Genomic DNA, 20,036 nt, shown 5'->3' on the forward strand with positions numbered 1-20,036 from the left:
TTAATGTTCTCAACAGAAGGCCAGTTGTTTACAATCCAAACCTAAAAAGCAACACTGCCATTTAAAGTTTTATTTTAGAAAGTACTCATCTATGGCAAACAGTGGAGATCATTTAACCTTCATATCCATTAGGAGTTAAGTTTTTAGAAGGAAAGAATTTAGCATGCCTGCAGTAATATATAAACCCACTAAGGCAGCAGAAACGTGAACTATGCAGGCATGTATAACAAGTATGCAGATGCCATTTATTTGGTCCATAAGTACAGTATAGTCGTATTTGAGTTCTACAAAACATCAAATATAAATAACCTGAAACTGTAACAATACACAAAATTGGCTTCTTACACAGACACACCAGGCAGTACAAGCTGAAAACTTGAGTAAATTAACATTGTTTTACATTAATATACATAGTGCCAGGTAACATTTAAAAACACGTTTCAATGCATAGCACTTGATACTTCTTTGAATCTGTTTCAGTCAGTTAAGAGTATGAAAAATGGTTAGATCTAGGCTAAAAATAATTCTTCTTCTAACCAAAAATAAAGGCATAATATTTATAACCAGGTATCAACTTTACTAAACCACAATATTTTAAAACTGTTAAATGATACCTAAGGGTATTTACATTAAAAAGGCAACATGCATTGTGTTGTTTCATCTCATGACTGGTTATGCACACACTTTGTTCAAAGGGCTTTAAAACTATAATCCTACTTTCAATACCGCATACCGCAATGTTTCTAATTGTTCTAGCAAAATGAATGCTTTCCAAAGGAGCAGAATCATCTTCGAGTCACTGGTGTCAATTTTTTCCCTTTGGAACAAAGGACGTAACAAATAACCTGGATCTGCCCAGATGACCTACTGCAGTAAGAGGGTCCTGTTTAGAGGCAGCTGTTCAATCTAATGCTATCACATCATCAAGCTCTTCTGTGTGTTCTGTGCGGGACCTCTTTGCACTGATATTCTCTTTCTCATCTAATTTCCTCTTGCGACTTCTCTCTTCTTCACTGATGTCAGCATTATTTGAAGGACCTTCTTCATCTGAATCAACTATGAGCACATCATCTTGCTCTTGTGCTTATTTCAGAAAAAAGGGAAAAATGGTTAAAAGTGGAGTGGGAGTTACTAGTGATTCACTAATATTTTATGAAAGTGAAAAGCTGGCATTTTTAATATATACCAAACTTAAGAATGGTAGGCCACCCGTAGGGAATCTTCACTTTACACATTACACGTCTCTGTACTGTTTTAATGTTTTCTGTAACAAGCACCTACTTGTTTTCTAATCTAAACAAAAAAAACTGTAACAAGCATTATAGAACTCAAATTATCATAGCTCCTTGTTTCTATTTCTCCAACAGAAAAGGGGAAGGTGCATATCCTAATACTGGTAGTGGTGGTAATAATAATAATAATAAAACAACAACAACAACAACATATATATAGCACTTACAATGTGCCAGGAACTGTTCTGAGCACTTTGCATATAACAACTCATTTAATCATCACAACAACCCTATAAAGAAGATAACATTATTATCCGTTTTCCAGAAAAGGAAACTGACGTACAGAGATTGACTTGCCCAAGGTCATACAATAGCAGAAGATGAGGCCAGGACTCAAATCCACACAGTGGGCTCTACAGTGCATGCTCTTAACCTTACACTACAGTTGGTTTCATGAACCACCCCCACCCCATCCTCCATCCCCGCCAAAGCAAAAGCAGAGTACCTACCTATCTTACTCATTGCAATAGCCTCCCAAACCAACCCACAGTAAGGGATCAGTGAATGCACATTTTAATTTATGGTTTCTGAAAAACTACCAAAGTCCCTTCCTTACAGGAGAATGAAAGACTTTTTCTATTTTTGGAGGGGAAGAAAGGTCATGGCTCATAGGTGGACTACACTCTAGCTAGTCTCAAAGTCTATCTTTAAAAAGTTCTCAGAGAACATAAGAACCAAGAACAACCATATTCCAAAGAACACCAAAGACACAGGGTTAAAGAAATGGAAACAGAAGTAGAAATTTAATTTCCTGAGTAAAGAATGAAAGGAGGCTGCTGTGGGATGCAGGTCGATAGGAAACATCCAAATCTGAGCACAAAGCAAAGCACCAAGCACTAGCACTGACTGTGCAGGGAAACAGCCTCTGATGTACTTTACCAAAGTCATAACAGTTCCGAGAAAACTGTGAAATGCTTAATTCTCTATTTACAGCATCTGTTCACTCAAAATAGTCAGATGCATCGATTTGTTTCCCCTAAATAAAACAGGCATACGAAATCCAAAACTACTACTATGAAAAATGATGAAGTGTCTTCATGCACTAGTACACTCATTAACATTTCCAGTTGTAAAAACCCACTAACAAAAAAGAACAGTTCCTATTTTCCATAAGAATTTCCCCTAGACTTAAATATGTTCATGGTTCATACATACAAAGCTCTATTAAAACAATGCCAAATCAATACACACCTCTAACAGTCCTGTGGATTTGTTTTATGTTCTTATTTGTAAAATGATCCATTTGTTTCTACATAATGACTTGCTTGCTTGGTGGGTAATTAAAGTGCTGGCTGGCTGGGGCCGTGACTCACCAGTGGACGTGGAAGGCTGAGCTCCATCGTCACTGCCATTAGTTATGCTTTTGGCAGCATCTTCAGCTTGTTTGGGCCCCACTTTTTCTGGGGCATCACCAACAACTTCAAATTCAATATCCTTCCCTAGGTCCTCACTGTAAAAGAATGACACAATGTAAAACTGGACCACCATGACTATAGAGGATAGCAAAGGCACACCAGAAAGACACTGTTAAGCTCTAAGTGCATGTACTATGTACACACCAAATATACGGATCCTGATTTTCAAAGAGCTAATAAAATAAAAATTAGACTGCATGTTAACAAATTTTTGTGAAATTCAAAACTCTCAGATGGCCAGTACCATTGCCCCTTCAGATCAAGAAGAAGATTTTTAAAACAGTATTATGTAACTTTTACTGGTAGAGCAGAAAATGAAATTCAGAACTCCGCAACCCAATATATCTTTTAGGCATTATTTCTTCGGCTACTATGTTTAAAGATTCTATATATTCCACTCCGATCTTGACCAGAGTAATTTGGTGTTTTAGGAATAGGGCGGTTACATGGACTCTGGGTTTCCCCCCCATCTTTACAGGCAGCACCCTGCTTTTATAATGAGTTCCCAAAAACATGTATGAAAGTTTAATGCATGAAAGTCAAGCAAAAGACTTACATGTTTTAAGGGGGGGTTCTGTTCCCAGAGAGCTAAAAAATATGATAAAAAAAAACCCTAATTATGCCTCCTCTTTAGACACCATCTGATATATTTCCATTTTATTGTAACATGTCCTTCCATTGTTTTTTTTCTTGTATAATTGAACACGAGCACACCATTGGTATCCAATGGTGTTTGAGGCTAGAGATCACTCCCAAGCCATATCAGTCTTTGACTCCATTGTCTAACTTTATGAAACGTTTTTCTTTTAAAATTTTTATTTATTTAATAGAGAGAAAGAGCACAAGCAAGGGGAGTGGCAGAGGGAGAAGGAGAAGCAGACTCCCCGCTGGGCTCAATCCCAGGACCTGGGACCATGACCTAAGCAGAAGGCAGATGTTCAACCAGCTGAGCCACGAGGCATGCCTAGCTTTGTAAAATGCAGTACTTACTACCAATAACTCACATTCAGTCTTTCTTGTCATTTATACTTTTTATAAACCAAGTATATAAAATATGATATCCTCCAAACAGCTACACATTCTTTAAATTCATAGATGGCAACATTAGCCAAACAAGTGGATGCAGGTAGCAACTCCTTTCCTGTTGGTTAGATGGTATCCAAAAGTCCTAAGTCAGGGTGTAGTTAAGGTGTACCAACGGGAACATACACAAAAAAAATGCACCTTATTCAACAGCTAACCACATCAAAATGGAGGACCATCTGTATTTTAACTGTGTTATATATATGCAAACATTCTGTAATGCAAGAATACGAATGCTTTTTTATAAAATGGGCAAGACATTAAATCAAATAAAAAAAATGATTCAATAATCTCTATAGGATAATCTTAAAATGTCTTGTTATTCTTACAGATCACAAACGAAATATTTGTTTTACTGGACAAAGATTTCTTTCTTTCTTCTGAGAAATCTTCAAAATAATTGAAGTTTTTATTTTAGTTTTGCCTATCCCTTCTGTTTCTGAATTCTCAGATTCTTCTATAGGTCAAGCATCAGGGAACTTAGCAGCCAACATAAGCAAATATATTGTGTGGTTTCAAATGAAGAGTAGGGCTTAACGGTAAGAAAACATTTTTTCTCTACTTTACGTTTTTATATTCAGATAATTTATTACACTTAAAAATATATCAATAGTTCCTACCTATGAAGGATGTTGATCAATAAAGTGTAGTCCTGAAGGAAGTCATCTGCTTGAAGCCGGCTCCCATTTCTAATTCCAAATTCTGACAGCTTTTTGTGATTATTAGCTAAGAAATTGGAAAGGAATTTAGATACTTCAGTTATAGATTTCCACGGAGCAGTCACATTAGTTTAAAAAAGATTAAACTCCTATTATAAGCTGAATTGTGTCACCCACTCAAAATTCCGATGTTGAAGCCCTAACCCCAGTACCTCAGAATGTGACAGTATTTGGAAACAGTGCCTTCTTTTTGAATAGGTAATTAAGTTATAATGAGGCTATTAAGGGTTGGCCCTAATCCGATCTAAGTGGAATCCTTGTAAGAAGCCAAGGAGACCTCAAGAGAAACCAAACCTGCGCACATTTTGATCTTACAACCTGTAGCCTCCAGCATCATGAGAAAATAAATTTGTTATTTAAGTCACTCTGTGTATTTTTGAATGGTGGCCCAAGCAAACTAATCCACTAAAATATTAGGCACTTAAAAATTCAGCCCCGAGTGAATACTCAACTACTAAAACTGCTTCAAAAGAACCAAACTGTAAGAAGTTCTGACAACATTCTCCCATTCAAACCAAATTATTCTGGACTCCTAGAGGAGTCAAAGACAACTTTTAGTGTTGTTCAAAATATAGTCTACTTGCAGAGAGGTTATCCACAACAACTTAAAAAACTACTTTTCAGCAAATTTTAAAATTCAGAAATATGAGACAACTTTGTTGATTTGAATGGATTTCCATTTCTCAACATGAATTTTCTTTTCTTTTTTTTTTTTTTAATTTTTTTTTTTTTTTATTTATTTATGATAGTCACAGAGAGAGAGAGAGGCAGAGACACAGGAGGAGGGAGAAGCAGGCTCCATGCACCGGGAGCCCGACGTGGGATTCGATCCCGGGTCTCCAGGATCGCGCCCTGGGCCAAAGGCAGGCGCCAAACCGCTGCGCCACCCAGGGATCCCTCAACATGAATTTTCAACATTTCTCAACGACAAGCCTATGGGACCTCCCAAAAATAATCACTCCTATCTGGTTTCAGCTTCCACATGTCCTTTCTGGTTCATGTGAATATTTCTGCTTCATGCAGCACAGTCCCTAACACCCACTAGCACTGAATAAACCTTTGCTCCATGGTTTATAGATACTTCAATGAAGAACAATTCCTTGAACCAAACTTTTGATGTCCCCACCACCTCACCCTCCCTATTCTTGGGTCTTTCTGCCTTAATTATCCTTTCTCTCCAGCCTATTCAAATGTTCCTCTCCCTGGACCAGTAAAAGTACTCAGGTATCATTTACAAAACTGCTTCCTCAGTTTGCTCTCAATTTCACCCCCTTATCACCAGAGTGCACTTTATTAAACATCTGCTCTGTGAAGGACACACACCGTATAGAACCTGCTGACCTATGTAGTGTGTGGCACATACTAAGTAGACTGTATTTTAAATTCTAGTTATCGGGATCCCTGGGTGGCGCAGCAGTTTGGCGCCTGCCTTTGGCCCAGGGCGCGATCCTGGAGACCCGGGATCAAGTCCCACGTCAGGCTCCCGGTGCATGGAGCCTGCTTCTCCCTCTGCCTATGTCTCTGCCTCTCTCTCTCTGTGTCTGTGTGTGTGACTATCATAAATAAATTTAAAAAAAATAAAAATAAAAATAAAAAAATTCTAGTTATCCATCATTAAATTTATGTGATTCTCTATATAATCTAATAGCTTTATTTTTTTTGTTGCTTATAAGGAAAATCTTAGAAAGAATCCTCCCTACTTGACCCTGAAACCCAGAAACTACTGAGTTTCTAATTTTACAGATTTTTTAAGTAAACTCTATGCCTAATGTGGGGCTCAAATTCGTGACTCTGAGATTGAGAACTGCATGCTCTACTGAGTCAGTGGGGTACCCCTACAGATTGATTTTTCTTATTTTAACTTTTTAAGCTACCTGAGACGCCTTCAGAGAATGATAGCTCCTACCCAGACTTAATCTTCAAGCCCTTTCACACATTCCCCTCTCAACACAAACTCCTCAGACCCAACATGTCTGAAAGAGAAGCAGTTACTATGCGTTCTATTCTGGTCAATTAGCATATCATCTCTGAAGCCAGAGTCCTGTGATAGTCCTCATCTGCCCAACAATGCTATTTCTCCTCATCTGGCCCCTGAACTCTGACTGTAAATTTCAACTCTTTCATTTGCTTTTGCCTCAGTAAACATCCCTCACTACTTTCATTTTTTTCTTCCTATAACACATTACTTCCCTGCTTATAAACTCTGGTGGGAGCATGGCCCTGGGGGACAGGACGGCAAACAATGTCACCAGCATGGCACAGGAAGCTCTCCAGCTGTGCCACCACTGCCAACCACACCGCACTCTACTTTCCAGTAAAACAAGTAACTGGCGATTCCAAAATTGTTTCACTAGTTCACACGTTTATTTATAAAGGCTGCCGATTCTGCCCAAATGCAGTCATTCCTTTCTCTGCCCAGAGCACCTTTCCATCTAAGAACTGACCCAGAGTCCTTTCTCATGTGACCCCTCTCCTCTTCTCACAAGGCTTCAATTCCTACCTTATATGCTCTCTTCCTATAGTTAGACTGTATTAAACCCACTTGATCATCTCTCCTCTCCTTCCAGGCTATAGAGGGACCACTGTCTTCCTTATTCATTCTTGAATCATAAACACCTAGGACCATACTTATAACACAGAAGGACACAAAATATTTGAATATATGTTCTCTCCCTCAGTAGCACATGTATTTTGTGGAGAAGGGCCAGTTCAGTCACTTGAGATTCCTGGCCAGTTTTCATTTTTAAAGTCCTAGCATTTGTGAAGGTGCTTGGGTGGCTGTTGGTTAAGCATCTGCCTTTGCCTCAGGTCATGATCCCAAGGGCTTGCCTGGGATCGAGCCCCATGCCCGGATTCCTGCTCAGCAGGGATTTTGCTTCTCCTTCTACTACCTCTGTCTGTTCCTCCCCACCTGCCCAGCTGTGCTCTAAATGATTAAAAAAAACAAAAAAACCCTTTAAAGTCCTAGCACTTGAAAGAGCTGGTCAGTACCAGAGAACCAAGGGGAGAATAGTCACAAACTTTCTATGAGTAAAGACAGCCGGCTAAAATGCGGTGTTAAATATATTCAACCAGATACTTAGAATAAACCTATGCAAAACATGGCCTTGAACAAGTTCTTGACAAAAAACTATAGTCAAGAAGAATCCTGACACTAAGTTTTAATGTAAAGGCTCGACATTTGAATAACCCCATCGGAATCTGGCAAACTGTCCTGAATAAATAATCAATGAACAAATGTGTGAATACACACATCACACGTTTGGGGAAAACACCCAGATTTTCAAAGTAATGGTACACTGATAAAATTGTGGATGTGGTGAAATCAACTCAAGTGGTAGCCCAAGGAAATGAGCTGCTAAAGTGACCGAAAAGGTAAGGGAACTTAGGCTAAGTCTAATCAAAGTGACCAGTGCAGTCTGAAGGGGACATAATTATTATCAGTTCTTTTCTTTTTTTTTTTTTTTTAAGATTTTATTTATTTATTCATGAGACACACATAGAAAGAGAGAGAGAGAGAGAGAGAGAGAGAGGTAGAGACACAGGCAGATGGAGAAGCAGGCTCCATGCAGGGAGCTGGATGTGGGACTTGGTCCCGGGACTCCAGGATCACACCCTATACCAAAGGCAGGCACTAAACCGCTGAGCCACCCAGGGATCCCCAATTATTATCAGTTCTAAGCTTAAACAGAATCAAATGCATCGCACTTTGTACAACAAATGCATTAAACAGGATGACCTGTTTAAACTAGTTTTTTTTTTTTTTTGAAAATTTATTTATTTATTTTAGAGAGACAGAGAACACAAGTGGGAGGGGCAGAGGGAGAGAGAATCCCAAGCTGACTCTGCTGAGTACAGAGCCTGATACAGGGCTGGATCCCATAATCTCAGGCTCGATCCCTCAACCCCAGGATCATGACCTGAGCCAAAAACAAGAACTAGACACTTAACAGACCACGCCACCTAAGTGCCCCGACCTGCCTGAACTTTTGAAAAAGAAAGCCTAAAACAAAAGTGGGCACGGACTTTCAGCATTACTTTCTGCTCTATAGCGGGCTATGAAGGCTTCTCTGCTCTTGGACAAAACACCTAATAGCATTAAATTATCCTTCCTACCTTAATAGCCAGAGCAATCTTCACATTACTAATTTAGCTCCCAGGATCCATGAGACAGGCAAGATGGTTCCTTGTTCATGGTCACTATAAACCTAACCATTCACGGGGTTCCTGACAGTCTCTGAGATACCCGGACAACATGGGAGTCCTCAAATCTGAAAATGTGGTGATCCCAGCAAGGCAGTGCCACCTTGGAAGAGCACTTCCATGACCAAATATTGCCCCTTTCAGCTGTGATATCAAGTAATGTGTACCGTAAACAGACAAACTAATGTTACTTCTTCATGTACACAGTTTCCATCCAATGAGGGGAGTGAATAAACGCAATGTATTAATACCTTCTGTCTCTCCCTCTTCTGAAGATATTAGGATTGTTCCTTTCCCATCTTCAATTTGGACATCTGGTGCTACCATAGCAAATTTTTCTTTCACTATCTATAAAGAAAAAAGATTCAAAATATTAATATATATAGCTAAAAATCATAAAAAAACAAAAAACTGACATTTTTTCCACAAAGGCTCTTACTTTCCCCTTCCATTGAAAGGGGCAAAGGTGTTCTTTAAGATACCCCAGGGCATGCAGGAAAGCACTAGAAATTCACCCAATTACTTCATGCCCATGTTTGCCTACCTTCTACCTCCACATTTGACCACTGATAAAGTTCAGATAAAACTTGCTCCAAATGGGCAGTTGTGAACTCTTGATTGGCCCTTCGTATTTTGTCCTTCCCTACAGATCAGGTACTGAGCTAGACACTTAGTCTCTATACCAATCCTGTATTTGCACGTTTTGTAGATGGAAAATTTATAAAAAAAACTGATACTTGATAGTATTCCGTTTCCCAAGTTCCATCTCAAATTCATTCATTCGTTCATTCATTTTTAAAGATTTTATTTATTCACGAAACACCCAGACAGAGAGAGAGGCGGAGACATAGACAGAGGGGGAAGCAGGTTCCTCACAGGGAGCCCTAGGCGGGACTTGCCCTGGACTGGGATCACGTCCTGAGCCAAAGGCAGACGCTCAACCTCTGAGCCACCCAAGTGTCCCTCCATCTCTCTTTAAATTTCAAGACAGGAGTGATAATCATCTGTAAAATCCTACCTGTTCTTAAAAAAAAGGACGAATTCTCTAAAGGTCTGATTATCCTACAAATAGTGGGATTGCTTTTAAGCTCAAGAATGAGTACATACAAACTACAATTATTTTCTAAGAAAGTAGGTGGGGCATGCTTCTCCATCAAAACACAAGCACAAATCAATCTGTCCCATTTAATCAGTTCTGGGAGAACTGGGCCACAAGAGTCTACTGCACCTGTGTCATATAAATATGAAACACGATGATGGATGTTATCAGAGAACAATCTGAAGTAATCCCCAAAGTGGGAAGTGGCACCCATTTGGGCCATTAAAGAAACTACGTCTAGCCCATTTAGGAGAAACCTAAGGACCAGACCTAATCCTAAACTTCCATTTTCCTCACTCCAGAGCTCAAATGGTGAATCCGGGTACACAAATGCAGAATTCTGTAAGAGGCCAACTTAACACACCAGAATCAGGATGATCACCAGACCATTTAAGGATACTGCTTGTCAGAGAACAGAGAATTTACACACTATCTGGGAACATAATTGTCTCTTGTTTGCCAAGAATTTGTATCACCTCTGTACCACCTATGGTGCATATTCCATCCAAATTCATCTACTCCCTTCTGGCATGTGAGGCACATACTCTGGAACCACAGACAAAAAACCAGCAGGAACTCAGATAGTAAAGCAACCTAGAATATCAGAGCAACGCACTTTAGTAGTCAGTATCTTTCGAGTAATTATGTGGCTTTTAGTTTATCACACCAACACTATAAAGCAGAAGGGAACCTGGGTTTTCTGTTTTTAGGAAAGAAAAATGAACATACTTTGTGGAAGAGAACCAGTGTCTGCACTTACCTTATCCTGTAATGTGAGAACAGTCACTTTGTGGACATTCAGTCGAACAGTCACCTCTGGCTTGCTGGCACATACGTAACAATTAGGGTTGGGACGATCCAGTGCACAAGGCACAAGAAGCTTCTTTCTTGGGTTTGGTTGTTTATTCAAAAAAATCTTTGAAGGAGAAAAAAAATACAAGCAGAATCCATAAATCTGAGTTACAATTTTATATATCATACAACTGAAAGTCTACCATCTTGTTTACTGTAGAGACAATAAAAAATGACTTAAATATTCCCTTCTAGATGGCAAAAAACATAAGGAAGACCAAGACCTTCTTAAGAGATTGATTTTCCAACTTTTCCAATTAGCTACCACGTCAAAGGCTATGCTTACTGAAAAGAAATCTTGTGCTCAAGACTCTGAACTATTCTACAAACTAATTTAGCCAAGTAAGGGCCTAGCTGTACTCCTCTCTGATCTTAAATAAGCTTTTGAGTGTCTTCCTAGTGGTTATCAATTTTAAGCCAACTTCTCAATAACAGCAACATATATTAATTTCTCCAATTAATGATGACACCTTCATAGATGTATGGAACCAATATACTGCCTTTCTTTTCAACTTGTCTATGATAACTACAATAGTAATGTTTATATAATTATGAGGAAAAAAAATGTACTTCAGGCAGTATTAGCATCTATTTACCACCTTCCGTCCTGCCTAGTACCCAAACAAAAAAATAAAAGCCAATGCAAATTTTAAAAATTGCACCAAGGGACACCTGGGTGGCTCAGAGGTTGAGCGTCTGCCTTTGGCTCAAGTCATGATCCTGGAGACCAGGGATCGAGTCCCACATTGGGATCCCTGCATGGAGCCTGCTTCTCCCTCTGCCTGTGTCTCAGCCCCCCCTCTTTCTGTGTGTCTCTCGTGAATAAATAAAACCTTAAAAAAAATAAAAATTGCACTGGAATTTAAGAAGGCCTCACCTCATATTACTACAAAGTTTGGTAAATACTAGCAAGATCAATACAAACCAATGTGAGAACACCACTAGAAGCAGATATATAAATTTTCATCTTGTGATGACCATGTTAAGAGTGGCACTTGCTAAGATGAACTAATTCTGAAGAGGAACCCCATGGATCCCCCAAGCTTAATGAAGTAAATCCTGTAGGAAGCAGTTATTGCTGGGAGGAGGGCTCCTGTTAACAGTAGTGCTAACAGTCTGTCACTGTATTGGTTCAATGGAGGAATAGATTTGTTTGATCTTAGGTTTCACTGGGAAGGTAACTGTACTAAGGGAAATCAACAGTCATGAAAACAAATGCTAACACTATTAACAGGCTAAGACTATTATGCCATCCTAAAATTCAGTTTATAAATGTGAACCAAAAATGCAGACATAAACATCATCAACCCAAGAGAGGGACAAAGCTGAGTAGGTAAAGAAACAAGAAGGATGTCACAGGTAACAGACATTTTAATAAATTCATTAATTAATATTGTCTATCAGCTCCAAGTGATGTATTCTGTAGCCACAGGACAAACTCAGGCTGTTGGAAATTAAAACACGAAGTTCTGGCAGCCCTGGTGCCTCAGCGGTTTAGTGCTGCCTTCAACCCAAGGTGTGATCCTGGAGACCTGGGATCGAGTCCCATGTCAAGCTCCTTGCATGGAGTCTGCTTCTCCCTCTGCCTGTGTCTCTGCCTCTCTTTCTCTGTGTCTTTCATGAATAAATAAAGAAAATCTAAAAAAAACCCCAAACAAACAAGAAGTTCTTAAAAATTAAAAATAGTAGGACAGTCAAAGAAGATTTAAACAGCAAATCAAATCAAGATGACAGACTGGCAATGACTCTGCATTCCTTTGTCCCAAAATTTCATGAAAACAGAAAAAGGTTTTATTTTATAAAGATTTTATTTATTCATGAGACACAGAGAGAGAGCGAGAGAAAGAAAGGGGGGCAGAGACACAGGCAGAAGGAGAAGCAGCCTTCCTGTAAGGAGCCCGATGTGGGACTCCATCGCAGATCCCGGGATCACACCCTGAGCCAAAGGCAGACGCTCAAGTGCTGAGCCACCCAGGCATCCCAAAAATGGATTAAGTAGGCTCCAGACCTAGCATGGAACCCAATATGGGGCTTGAACTTACAACCTGAGATCAAGACCTGAGCTGAGATTAAGAGTTGGATGCTTAACTGACTGAGCCACCCAGGTGCCCCAACAATAAAAGGTATTTTAAGAGTGTATCAATAATGGCACTGAAAAGTACGAGTACCATTTCAAAGGAGGTAGTTTTTGGAAAATCCTGAAAATAAAAAATAATAATAAAAAAAGAAAATCCTAAAAATAAATTGGTCCTTTCATTTCAACATTATGGTAAAAAGGAGAACCTAAACAAGATCAAAAGTATTGGCTAAATGTTTTTTAAGGCAGTTTTTTAAATTGCTCAGCTGGTAAGAATGCAAACTATCTTCAAGCAAAATCAAAGTAAAAGCAGGAATCCAGAGAGAATAACCAGTGGCTTTAGTTTTAAAAAATAAACTTAGTCCATCCCTCGAGCAATGTAGGAAATTTTTTTTTTTTAAAGATTTTATTTATTCATTCATGAGAGATACAGAGAGAGAAGCAGAGACACAGGCAGAGGGAGAAGCAGGTTCCTCTCAGGGAGCCTAATGCAGGACTCGATCCGCAGACCCGGGATCACGCCTTGAACTAAAGCCAGCCGCTCAACCACTGAGCCACCTAAGTATTCTGCAAGGTAGGAATTAACAGGAGACTCCTGCATAGAGCAAGGACCTGGAAGGGGAGGTATGTGGAGAATAAAAGCATCTTTCCCACAAAAATAGGAAAAAAAAAAAAAAAAAAGATTTTGGCCTTGGTGCTTAGGGGAGGGAGGGGGGGAAGAGGAGGGAAGAACGACACGTTATCTTCCTTCACATTTCATTATGGTAAGACAAGGCTCATGAAGATTTGCTGTCTGGATATAGGAGCTGAAAAACTAAAGCTAAGAATTTATTTTATTTTTTAAAGATTTTATTTATTCATTCATAGAGACAAAGAGAGAGAGAGAGAGAGAGACAGAGACACAGGCAGAGGGAGAAGCAGGCATCATGCAGAGAGCCTGACGTGGGACTTGATCCAGGATCATGCCCCGGGCTGCAGGCAGCGCTAAACCGCTGCGCCACTGGGGCTGCCCGTAAAGCTAAGAATTTATTTATTTATTTTTTTAAAGATTTTATTAAATAAACACAAATCCTCTTTGAAGAAGCACACCTTTAATAAGTCCTTAAGAACTACCAGACACATTAACACTAATTCGATTAAAAAAATACACCATAAGCCAACAAAATATTGTAAGATCTAGCAGAAATGACAGTAGACTCACCCATAGAGTTCAGACACTGACATTATTAAAGAACATGAACTAGATTTAAAACCAAAAAGGAGACTGAAAAACAAGAACAAAAAAGGAGAGTACTATAAAATGAAAAAACAAAATTAAAACCATAAGATAACTCCTAGAATTGAAAAAAATATTAAAAAAAAAATTAACAGAAGGAACCACACAAGTCCCTCTAAGACTTCAGTAAAACTAGGCAACTGTTAGAAGCAAACTAGCTTCTGCTTCTATTTCAGAAAAAATAAGAGGAGCAAATGTTTTCTTTTTGGCTGTAATTTCCAGGAAGCTTACTTACACATGAAATCACGGGGGTAACTGAAACAGTGTTTTTCCCACTGCTTTAATCAATTTCATTGATTTAATTTTTAAAATAAATTTATTTTTTATTGGTGTTCAATTTACCAACATACAGAATAACACCCAGTGCTCATCCCGTCAAGTGCCCCCTCCTGTGCCCGTCACCCATTCACCCCCACCCCCGGCCCTCCTCACCTTCCACCACCCCTAGTTCGTTTCCCAGAGTTAGGAGTCTTTATGTTCTGTCTCCCTTTCTTATATTTCCCACACATTTCTTCTCCCTTCCCTTATATTCCCTTTCATTATTATTTACATTTCCCAAATGAATGAGAACATATAATGTTTGTCCTTCTCCGATTGACTTACTTCACTCAGCTCATTGATTTAATTTTTAAAATGATCTAGTTAATATGCTATTTGTAAGTTTTTTTTCCCCCAAAGTATAAACTACTATGAAAAAAAGGTTGGACAGGGGCGCCTGCCTAGCTCAGCGGGCAGAGCACATGACTCTAAACCTCAGGGTCCAGAGTTCAAGCTCCACATTGAGCAGCTTACTTTTAAAATTAATTAAATTAAAAAATAAAAAATGTTGCATAAAAAATGAAAATATATATACTCACCGTTCTACACTGGTCTATTTTTCCTGATAAAATCTTCAATCCTTCCAATACTATTAACCCAGCAATCACTGCATTAGTAGTAGCGATAGCAGGAATAATGTTCCCTGCCATTGCTAAAAAACAAAGATGAATATATTTGACTGTTAAAAAACAGTTACTCAGAATTTTAGATAATACAACCAAAAAACAAGACAACTTACATTTTATATCAAATCTGCTCTTCATATTCATACTGAAAATATGCATCCTGAGGTTCGCAGCGGAGGTGACAAAATCCATTGCAGATGGATCATCCTGCCGATAATTTAAACAATTTAACAAGTCTTTCCACAAACTTAATTTGATTAGTATCACCTTCAAAACAGTACTTTCCCATGTTTTATAACACTGTAGACAGTCAACTAGAATAAGAGATGGCCTTGAGGAAGTAGCCAGTCTGTAGTAAAGCCTCAGAGTAACATGGAGACTGGATGAGTAGAGGGCAGGGTATCATTATCAGCTTCTTGGATCCAGGAATGTAGCCTGACAAGAATGCCAAGACCCACCAAGCTTCTAGTGCAGCAGACACTAAGTATAAAGACCGGAACACCAATTTCATTCACTGATGGTGGTGATTCTTTTCTGAGTCCATCAGTCAGTAATGAAAAGTTGTTCAATAACATCAGTGAGATAGACTTTTTAGAGAAAAGGGCTTCATTAAAGACTCAAATTATCTGGACTACACCTTTCGGTTTTCTTTCTCCAAATTCCCTTAGATACACCAGTGTCCTGTATTCAACGTTTCTTTTCACATATGGCAATACAACAAAAATTTTCCCTTGACAATTTATATTCTTTTTGAGACTATATCTTGGTCTCTTTAGATTTCAGCAAGGTTTCCTGCTTCACTGAGAACATACTATCTTAGCCTATAATTCAGAAGCACCTAAGTATAGAAGAGAAAAAACTGACAGGATGGGAGATCTCTATTTACTGACTAACCTCAGGTAAATGAAATTCCTTAAAACTCATAATTCCTTAACTATTAAGTAGGGACAATTATATAAATAGTTCATAAGACTGTGATGAAGTATGATTATTTAACAGTACACAACACAGTGTACACATCAGGTACTTTCCTAGGCAGCTGGCTCACCATACCCAATAGGTATAGATTTTAATCAGAGGGTAACAACTCTCAGTTTCAAGGTTTCAGGGATAAAAATGTCCCGAACCACTATTATAATCGTAACAATGAAAATATATATTTATAAAGTAATCTTTATACAATATAAGCCCTTAATATAATATAAACCTGTTTATGCAATATAAACTCATAAACGAATGTTTATGAGAATCACCTAAATATAAACTTACTAGTTTCATTTTAGATGTCTAATTCAGTTTCAAAATTTGCACAAAATTACTAAGTAATACTGACCAAACTTCTCCCCTTACAACTCATGACAAATTTCTGCCATCACATATAAATCCCTTTTAGACACAGAAAACTGATTACTATTAAAAATAAGATCAACTCTGTATTTAGAAGTCTCAGATCTTTCACTGTATTTCAATAGAAAGGCAATTTTATTACTTTCAAGGTTAAATTAGGCCCAAGAGCTGTTGTCTCCAAAAGAATTTTATGATTTCTATGAACAAATCTGTATTACACAAATAATTTTTTAAGTCATTGAAACATTTTACTCCAATGAAATCACATTTCTCCAGTCAACATAATTACAAACCACACATACACTACCAGAATCTAAAATGAAGTTTTGTATTACTTGATACTTGAATTCACATACAGAAAATTCATAGTTCAATGTAGTAATTAGAAATGAAAACACCTAAGCAACATCATCATTATGTCCTCAAATTCTGGTAGAATAAATGATACTCAAAAAACCACTTGTTTCTGGTTACAGTCCAAGAACTATAAATATCCAAGTGATAACAGAATTGCCACATATTTTCAAAACGAACCTTGTCCCATATGAGCTCAGCTCCATCCCCTTTTTCTGCTAAATGAACTCTCAAAGTCTCAATGCTCTTTGAAAAAAGACAGGCATAGCTCTTTACATCTAGAACCTGCTGGTCTTTCAGACCTAACTGAGGTTCATTTTGTTGATCTGATGCATTGGTTTCTTCGCCTAAGGGAAAAAATGTTAGAAATTTCACTTTTAAACATCATTCCTCTATTTTATTTAACAATTCAATGCTTGACCAGTAAGAAAATCAAAACGAAACAAATTCCATTAAAATAATTATCAGGGCAGCCCAGTGGCTCAGCGGTTTAGCGCCGCCTTCAGCCAAGGGCATGATCCTGGAGACCCAGGATTGAGTCCCACATCAGGCTCCCTGTATGGAGCCTGCTTCTCCCTCTGCCTCTGTGTGTCTCTGCCTCTCTCTCTCTCTCATGAATAAATAAATAAAATCTTAAAAAAAAAAAAAAAGAGAAACATGGAATAAAAATCAAATCTCTCAACAAAACAAAACAAATAATTATCAGAATGCTACAAAAGTCTGTGCAATGAAATTGCTAATAGTGAGGGACCTCATAAAGTTATTGGGGAATTCAAAGATACACTGTCAATAAGATGATAAGCATTATGCCCAACACATAATTAGCACTCAGTTAAATGGAAGCTATCGTTTGGTCTGTGAAGACATCTATTCATTAGTGTAGAGAACTGCTCCAAACTGACACCCCAAATCTCCTGGGACCCTTTAAGTTTCAATATACTGACCACTACTTTGCATAAATTAACTGAAATATAATTCAGATAAAGCACAGATACAATATGTGGAAGAGGCAGCAGGATAAACAAAACTTCACTTTCACAGTGCTTTTCCTCACTTCAAAGTTACAAGTATGTCCTCAAATTAAATCTTCAAAAGATACACACACAAAGGTACAAAGATGTAGGTGCATGTATTCTTATCACAATGTATCTTAACACCTTATTTCAGGGAAAATATGAAACAAATAAAGGTCATCCAATAAGGAGCTAAATAATATTGACTAGAAAGAGCAGTAAGAATATACAAATAGTATGATTCCATTTACGTAAGTGCATAAACAAATGCCCTTTGTTTCTATGCACAGTTGACTACCAAGACGTTCCCTAAATGTTAATAGTGGCTATTTCTCTAGGTGGCAAGATTTGCAGTGATCTTTCTTCTTCACATATTTCTAAACTGTTTGAATTTGTTACCACGAAATTCAGTGTTATTTAAAGATTTTAGGTGAGAGAATTTCCAATTTAGGTATCACAAGACAAGTTTTTAAGTTGGTTTGTATATGCATGTATTTATGTATGTATGTATGCAATATGTAATCTCTACACCTAATGTGGGGCTTGAGCTCACAACCATGAGGTCAAGAGCCAGATGCTTCCCTGAAAAAGCCTGCCTGGCAACCCATAAATGTATTCTTTACCTTGACTTTGTACTTCAGCCCAATCCAATGGAACTGGAGGTTTCCTTTTCCGCCACAGTTTATCCATTGTCAACAGATACCGGATATCATCTTTAAAAAGCTTAAAAAAAAAAAAAAAAAAAAGTTAAAATCCCACAAATCCTACAGTCCCCATGTTGATAAAATATAACAAAAATTTCACTGCTGGTTTACTATAATATACCATAAAATCTTAAAGACACATCATATACCAGCAGATTAGCAATTTCTAAAAGAAAAAACCCCACAAAACTTAAACCTTCTGTAAAAAGAAATATCACACAGAACACCTGCATTTGAAACAGTGAAAGCAGAAATGCTGAGGAAAACAGAGTAAGGGAACTATGAATAGTGCTCATGGCTCCTGCCCTCCCAACTCACCTCTCCAAAACACACCTCTAACGTTCTAAAGATCAATCTAAAGCAAAATCACACCAATCCCAAAGCTAAATAAATATACATCATTTCCACAAGAACTGAATAAAATCACTGAGCTCAGAGAGACCAGTTTTAACTAGTTAACTCCAAATTCAAGGTATAGCAATAACGCATACACATTTTAAAAGTAGAAAAACCAGAATTTAACCATCTGTAACATCTTTGAAATGTGGTCTGCCCTTGTGACCCCCAGTCTTCCCCCGCAAATCCCAAAACCAAAACAATTTTTTTTCAAAAACATTATAGAAGTGTCTGGGTGGCTCAGTCGGTTAAGTGTCCGACTCCTGATTTTGGCTCAAGTCATGGTCTCAGGGTCATGAGATCGAGCCCTGAGGCTCTACGCTGGGCATGAAGCCTCCTTAAGATTCTCTCTCTCTCCTCCTGGCTCACAAATGCACTCTTTCAAAAACAAAATACAGGGGATCCCTGGGTGGCTCAGCGGTTTAGCGCCTGCCTTTAGCCCAGGGCGTGATCCTGGAGACCCGGGATCGAATCCCACATCGGGCTCCCAGTGCATGGAGCCTGCTTCTCCCTCTGCCTCTCTCTCTCTCTCTCGACTATCATAAATAAATAAATAAATAAATAAATAAATAAATAAACAAATAAATAAATAAATAAATAAATAAATAAAATTAAAAAAAAAATACATTATAAACATTATTACATGTAGCCTAAGAGACTATCACAACAATGGCACTATCCTGTGGTGGAATTTCAGGTGATTTTCGAATATTTATTTTTTCCTCAGCTGAATTTTCTACTGTCAGATGATTTACTCATACATTTATTATATGTATCAGCTATGAATGTAAATCAGTTTAGTAAAAAATTCAAAACCATTTTTATTTTTATTTTTTTTTCAAAACCATTTTTAAATTTATATTTTATTTATTTTAGAGAGAGAGCATGAGCAAGGGAAGGCGCGAGGGAGAGAGAATCTCAAAAGAGACTCCCTGCTGTGCCCAGAGCCTGACGTGGGGCTCAATTTGATGACCCCAAGATTATGACCTGAGCCAAAATCAAGCTGCTTAACCAACTGAGCCACCCAGGTGCCCCCCAAATTCAGAACTATTTCTATCAAAATATATTCAATTCAGTCAATATTTATGAAGCATCCTTATATCTTTGGAAAACTAACCAAATATACAAATAGTTAAGAATACAAATTTAGTGTGAAAATAACACAGCTTTTAGCACCAGCAGTTGTTTTGAGGAATAAGAAAAGAGTTCAAGGAGATGGTAACATCTGAAATGGGTGCACAGGCAAGGAAATAAATTCAGTA

At 38.0% G+C, this 20,036-nt stretch overlaps 1 protein-coding gene across 7 annotated transcripts in view; it reads right to left on the bottom strand.

Annotated features, from left to right (window-relative positions):
• Positions 1-224: 224 nt before the first annotated feature.
• The window catches only part of UBA2 (ubiquitin like modifier activating enzyme 2), a 40,601-nt gene continuing 20,789 nt past the window's right edge, over positions 225-20,036 (bottom strand). For all 7 annotated transcript variants that reach the window (XM_077855545.1, XM_077855577.1, XM_077855565.1 and 4 more), the window contains exons 9-17: positions 18,298-18,397; positions 16,842-17,008; positions 15,074-15,167; positions 14,874-14,986; positions 10,572-10,727; positions 8,964-9,060; positions 4,411-4,516; positions 2,606-2,742; positions 225-1,083 (exon numbers count right to left, since the gene is read on the bottom strand). In XM_077855545.1, coding sequence (XP_077711671.1) covers positions 902-1,083; positions 2,606-2,742; positions 4,411-4,516; positions 8,964-9,060; positions 10,572-10,727; positions 14,874-14,986; positions 15,074-15,167; positions 16,842-17,008; positions 18,298-18,397 — 1,152 coding nt within the window. In that variant the 3' untranslated portion in view covers positions 225-901. The remainder of the gene's footprint in view (positions 1,084-2,605; positions 2,743-4,410; positions 4,517-8,963; positions 9,061-10,571; positions 10,728-14,873; positions 14,987-15,073; positions 15,168-16,841; positions 17,009-18,297; positions 18,398-20,036) is intronic.

The sequence above is a fragment of the Canis aureus genome, chromosome 1 (genome assembly GCF_053574225.1).
Source record: "Canis aureus isolate CA01 chromosome 1, VMU_Caureus_v.1.0, whole genome shotgun sequence".
Lineage (NCBI taxonomy): Eukaryota > Metazoa > Chordata > Mammalia > Carnivora > Canidae > Canis > Canis aureus.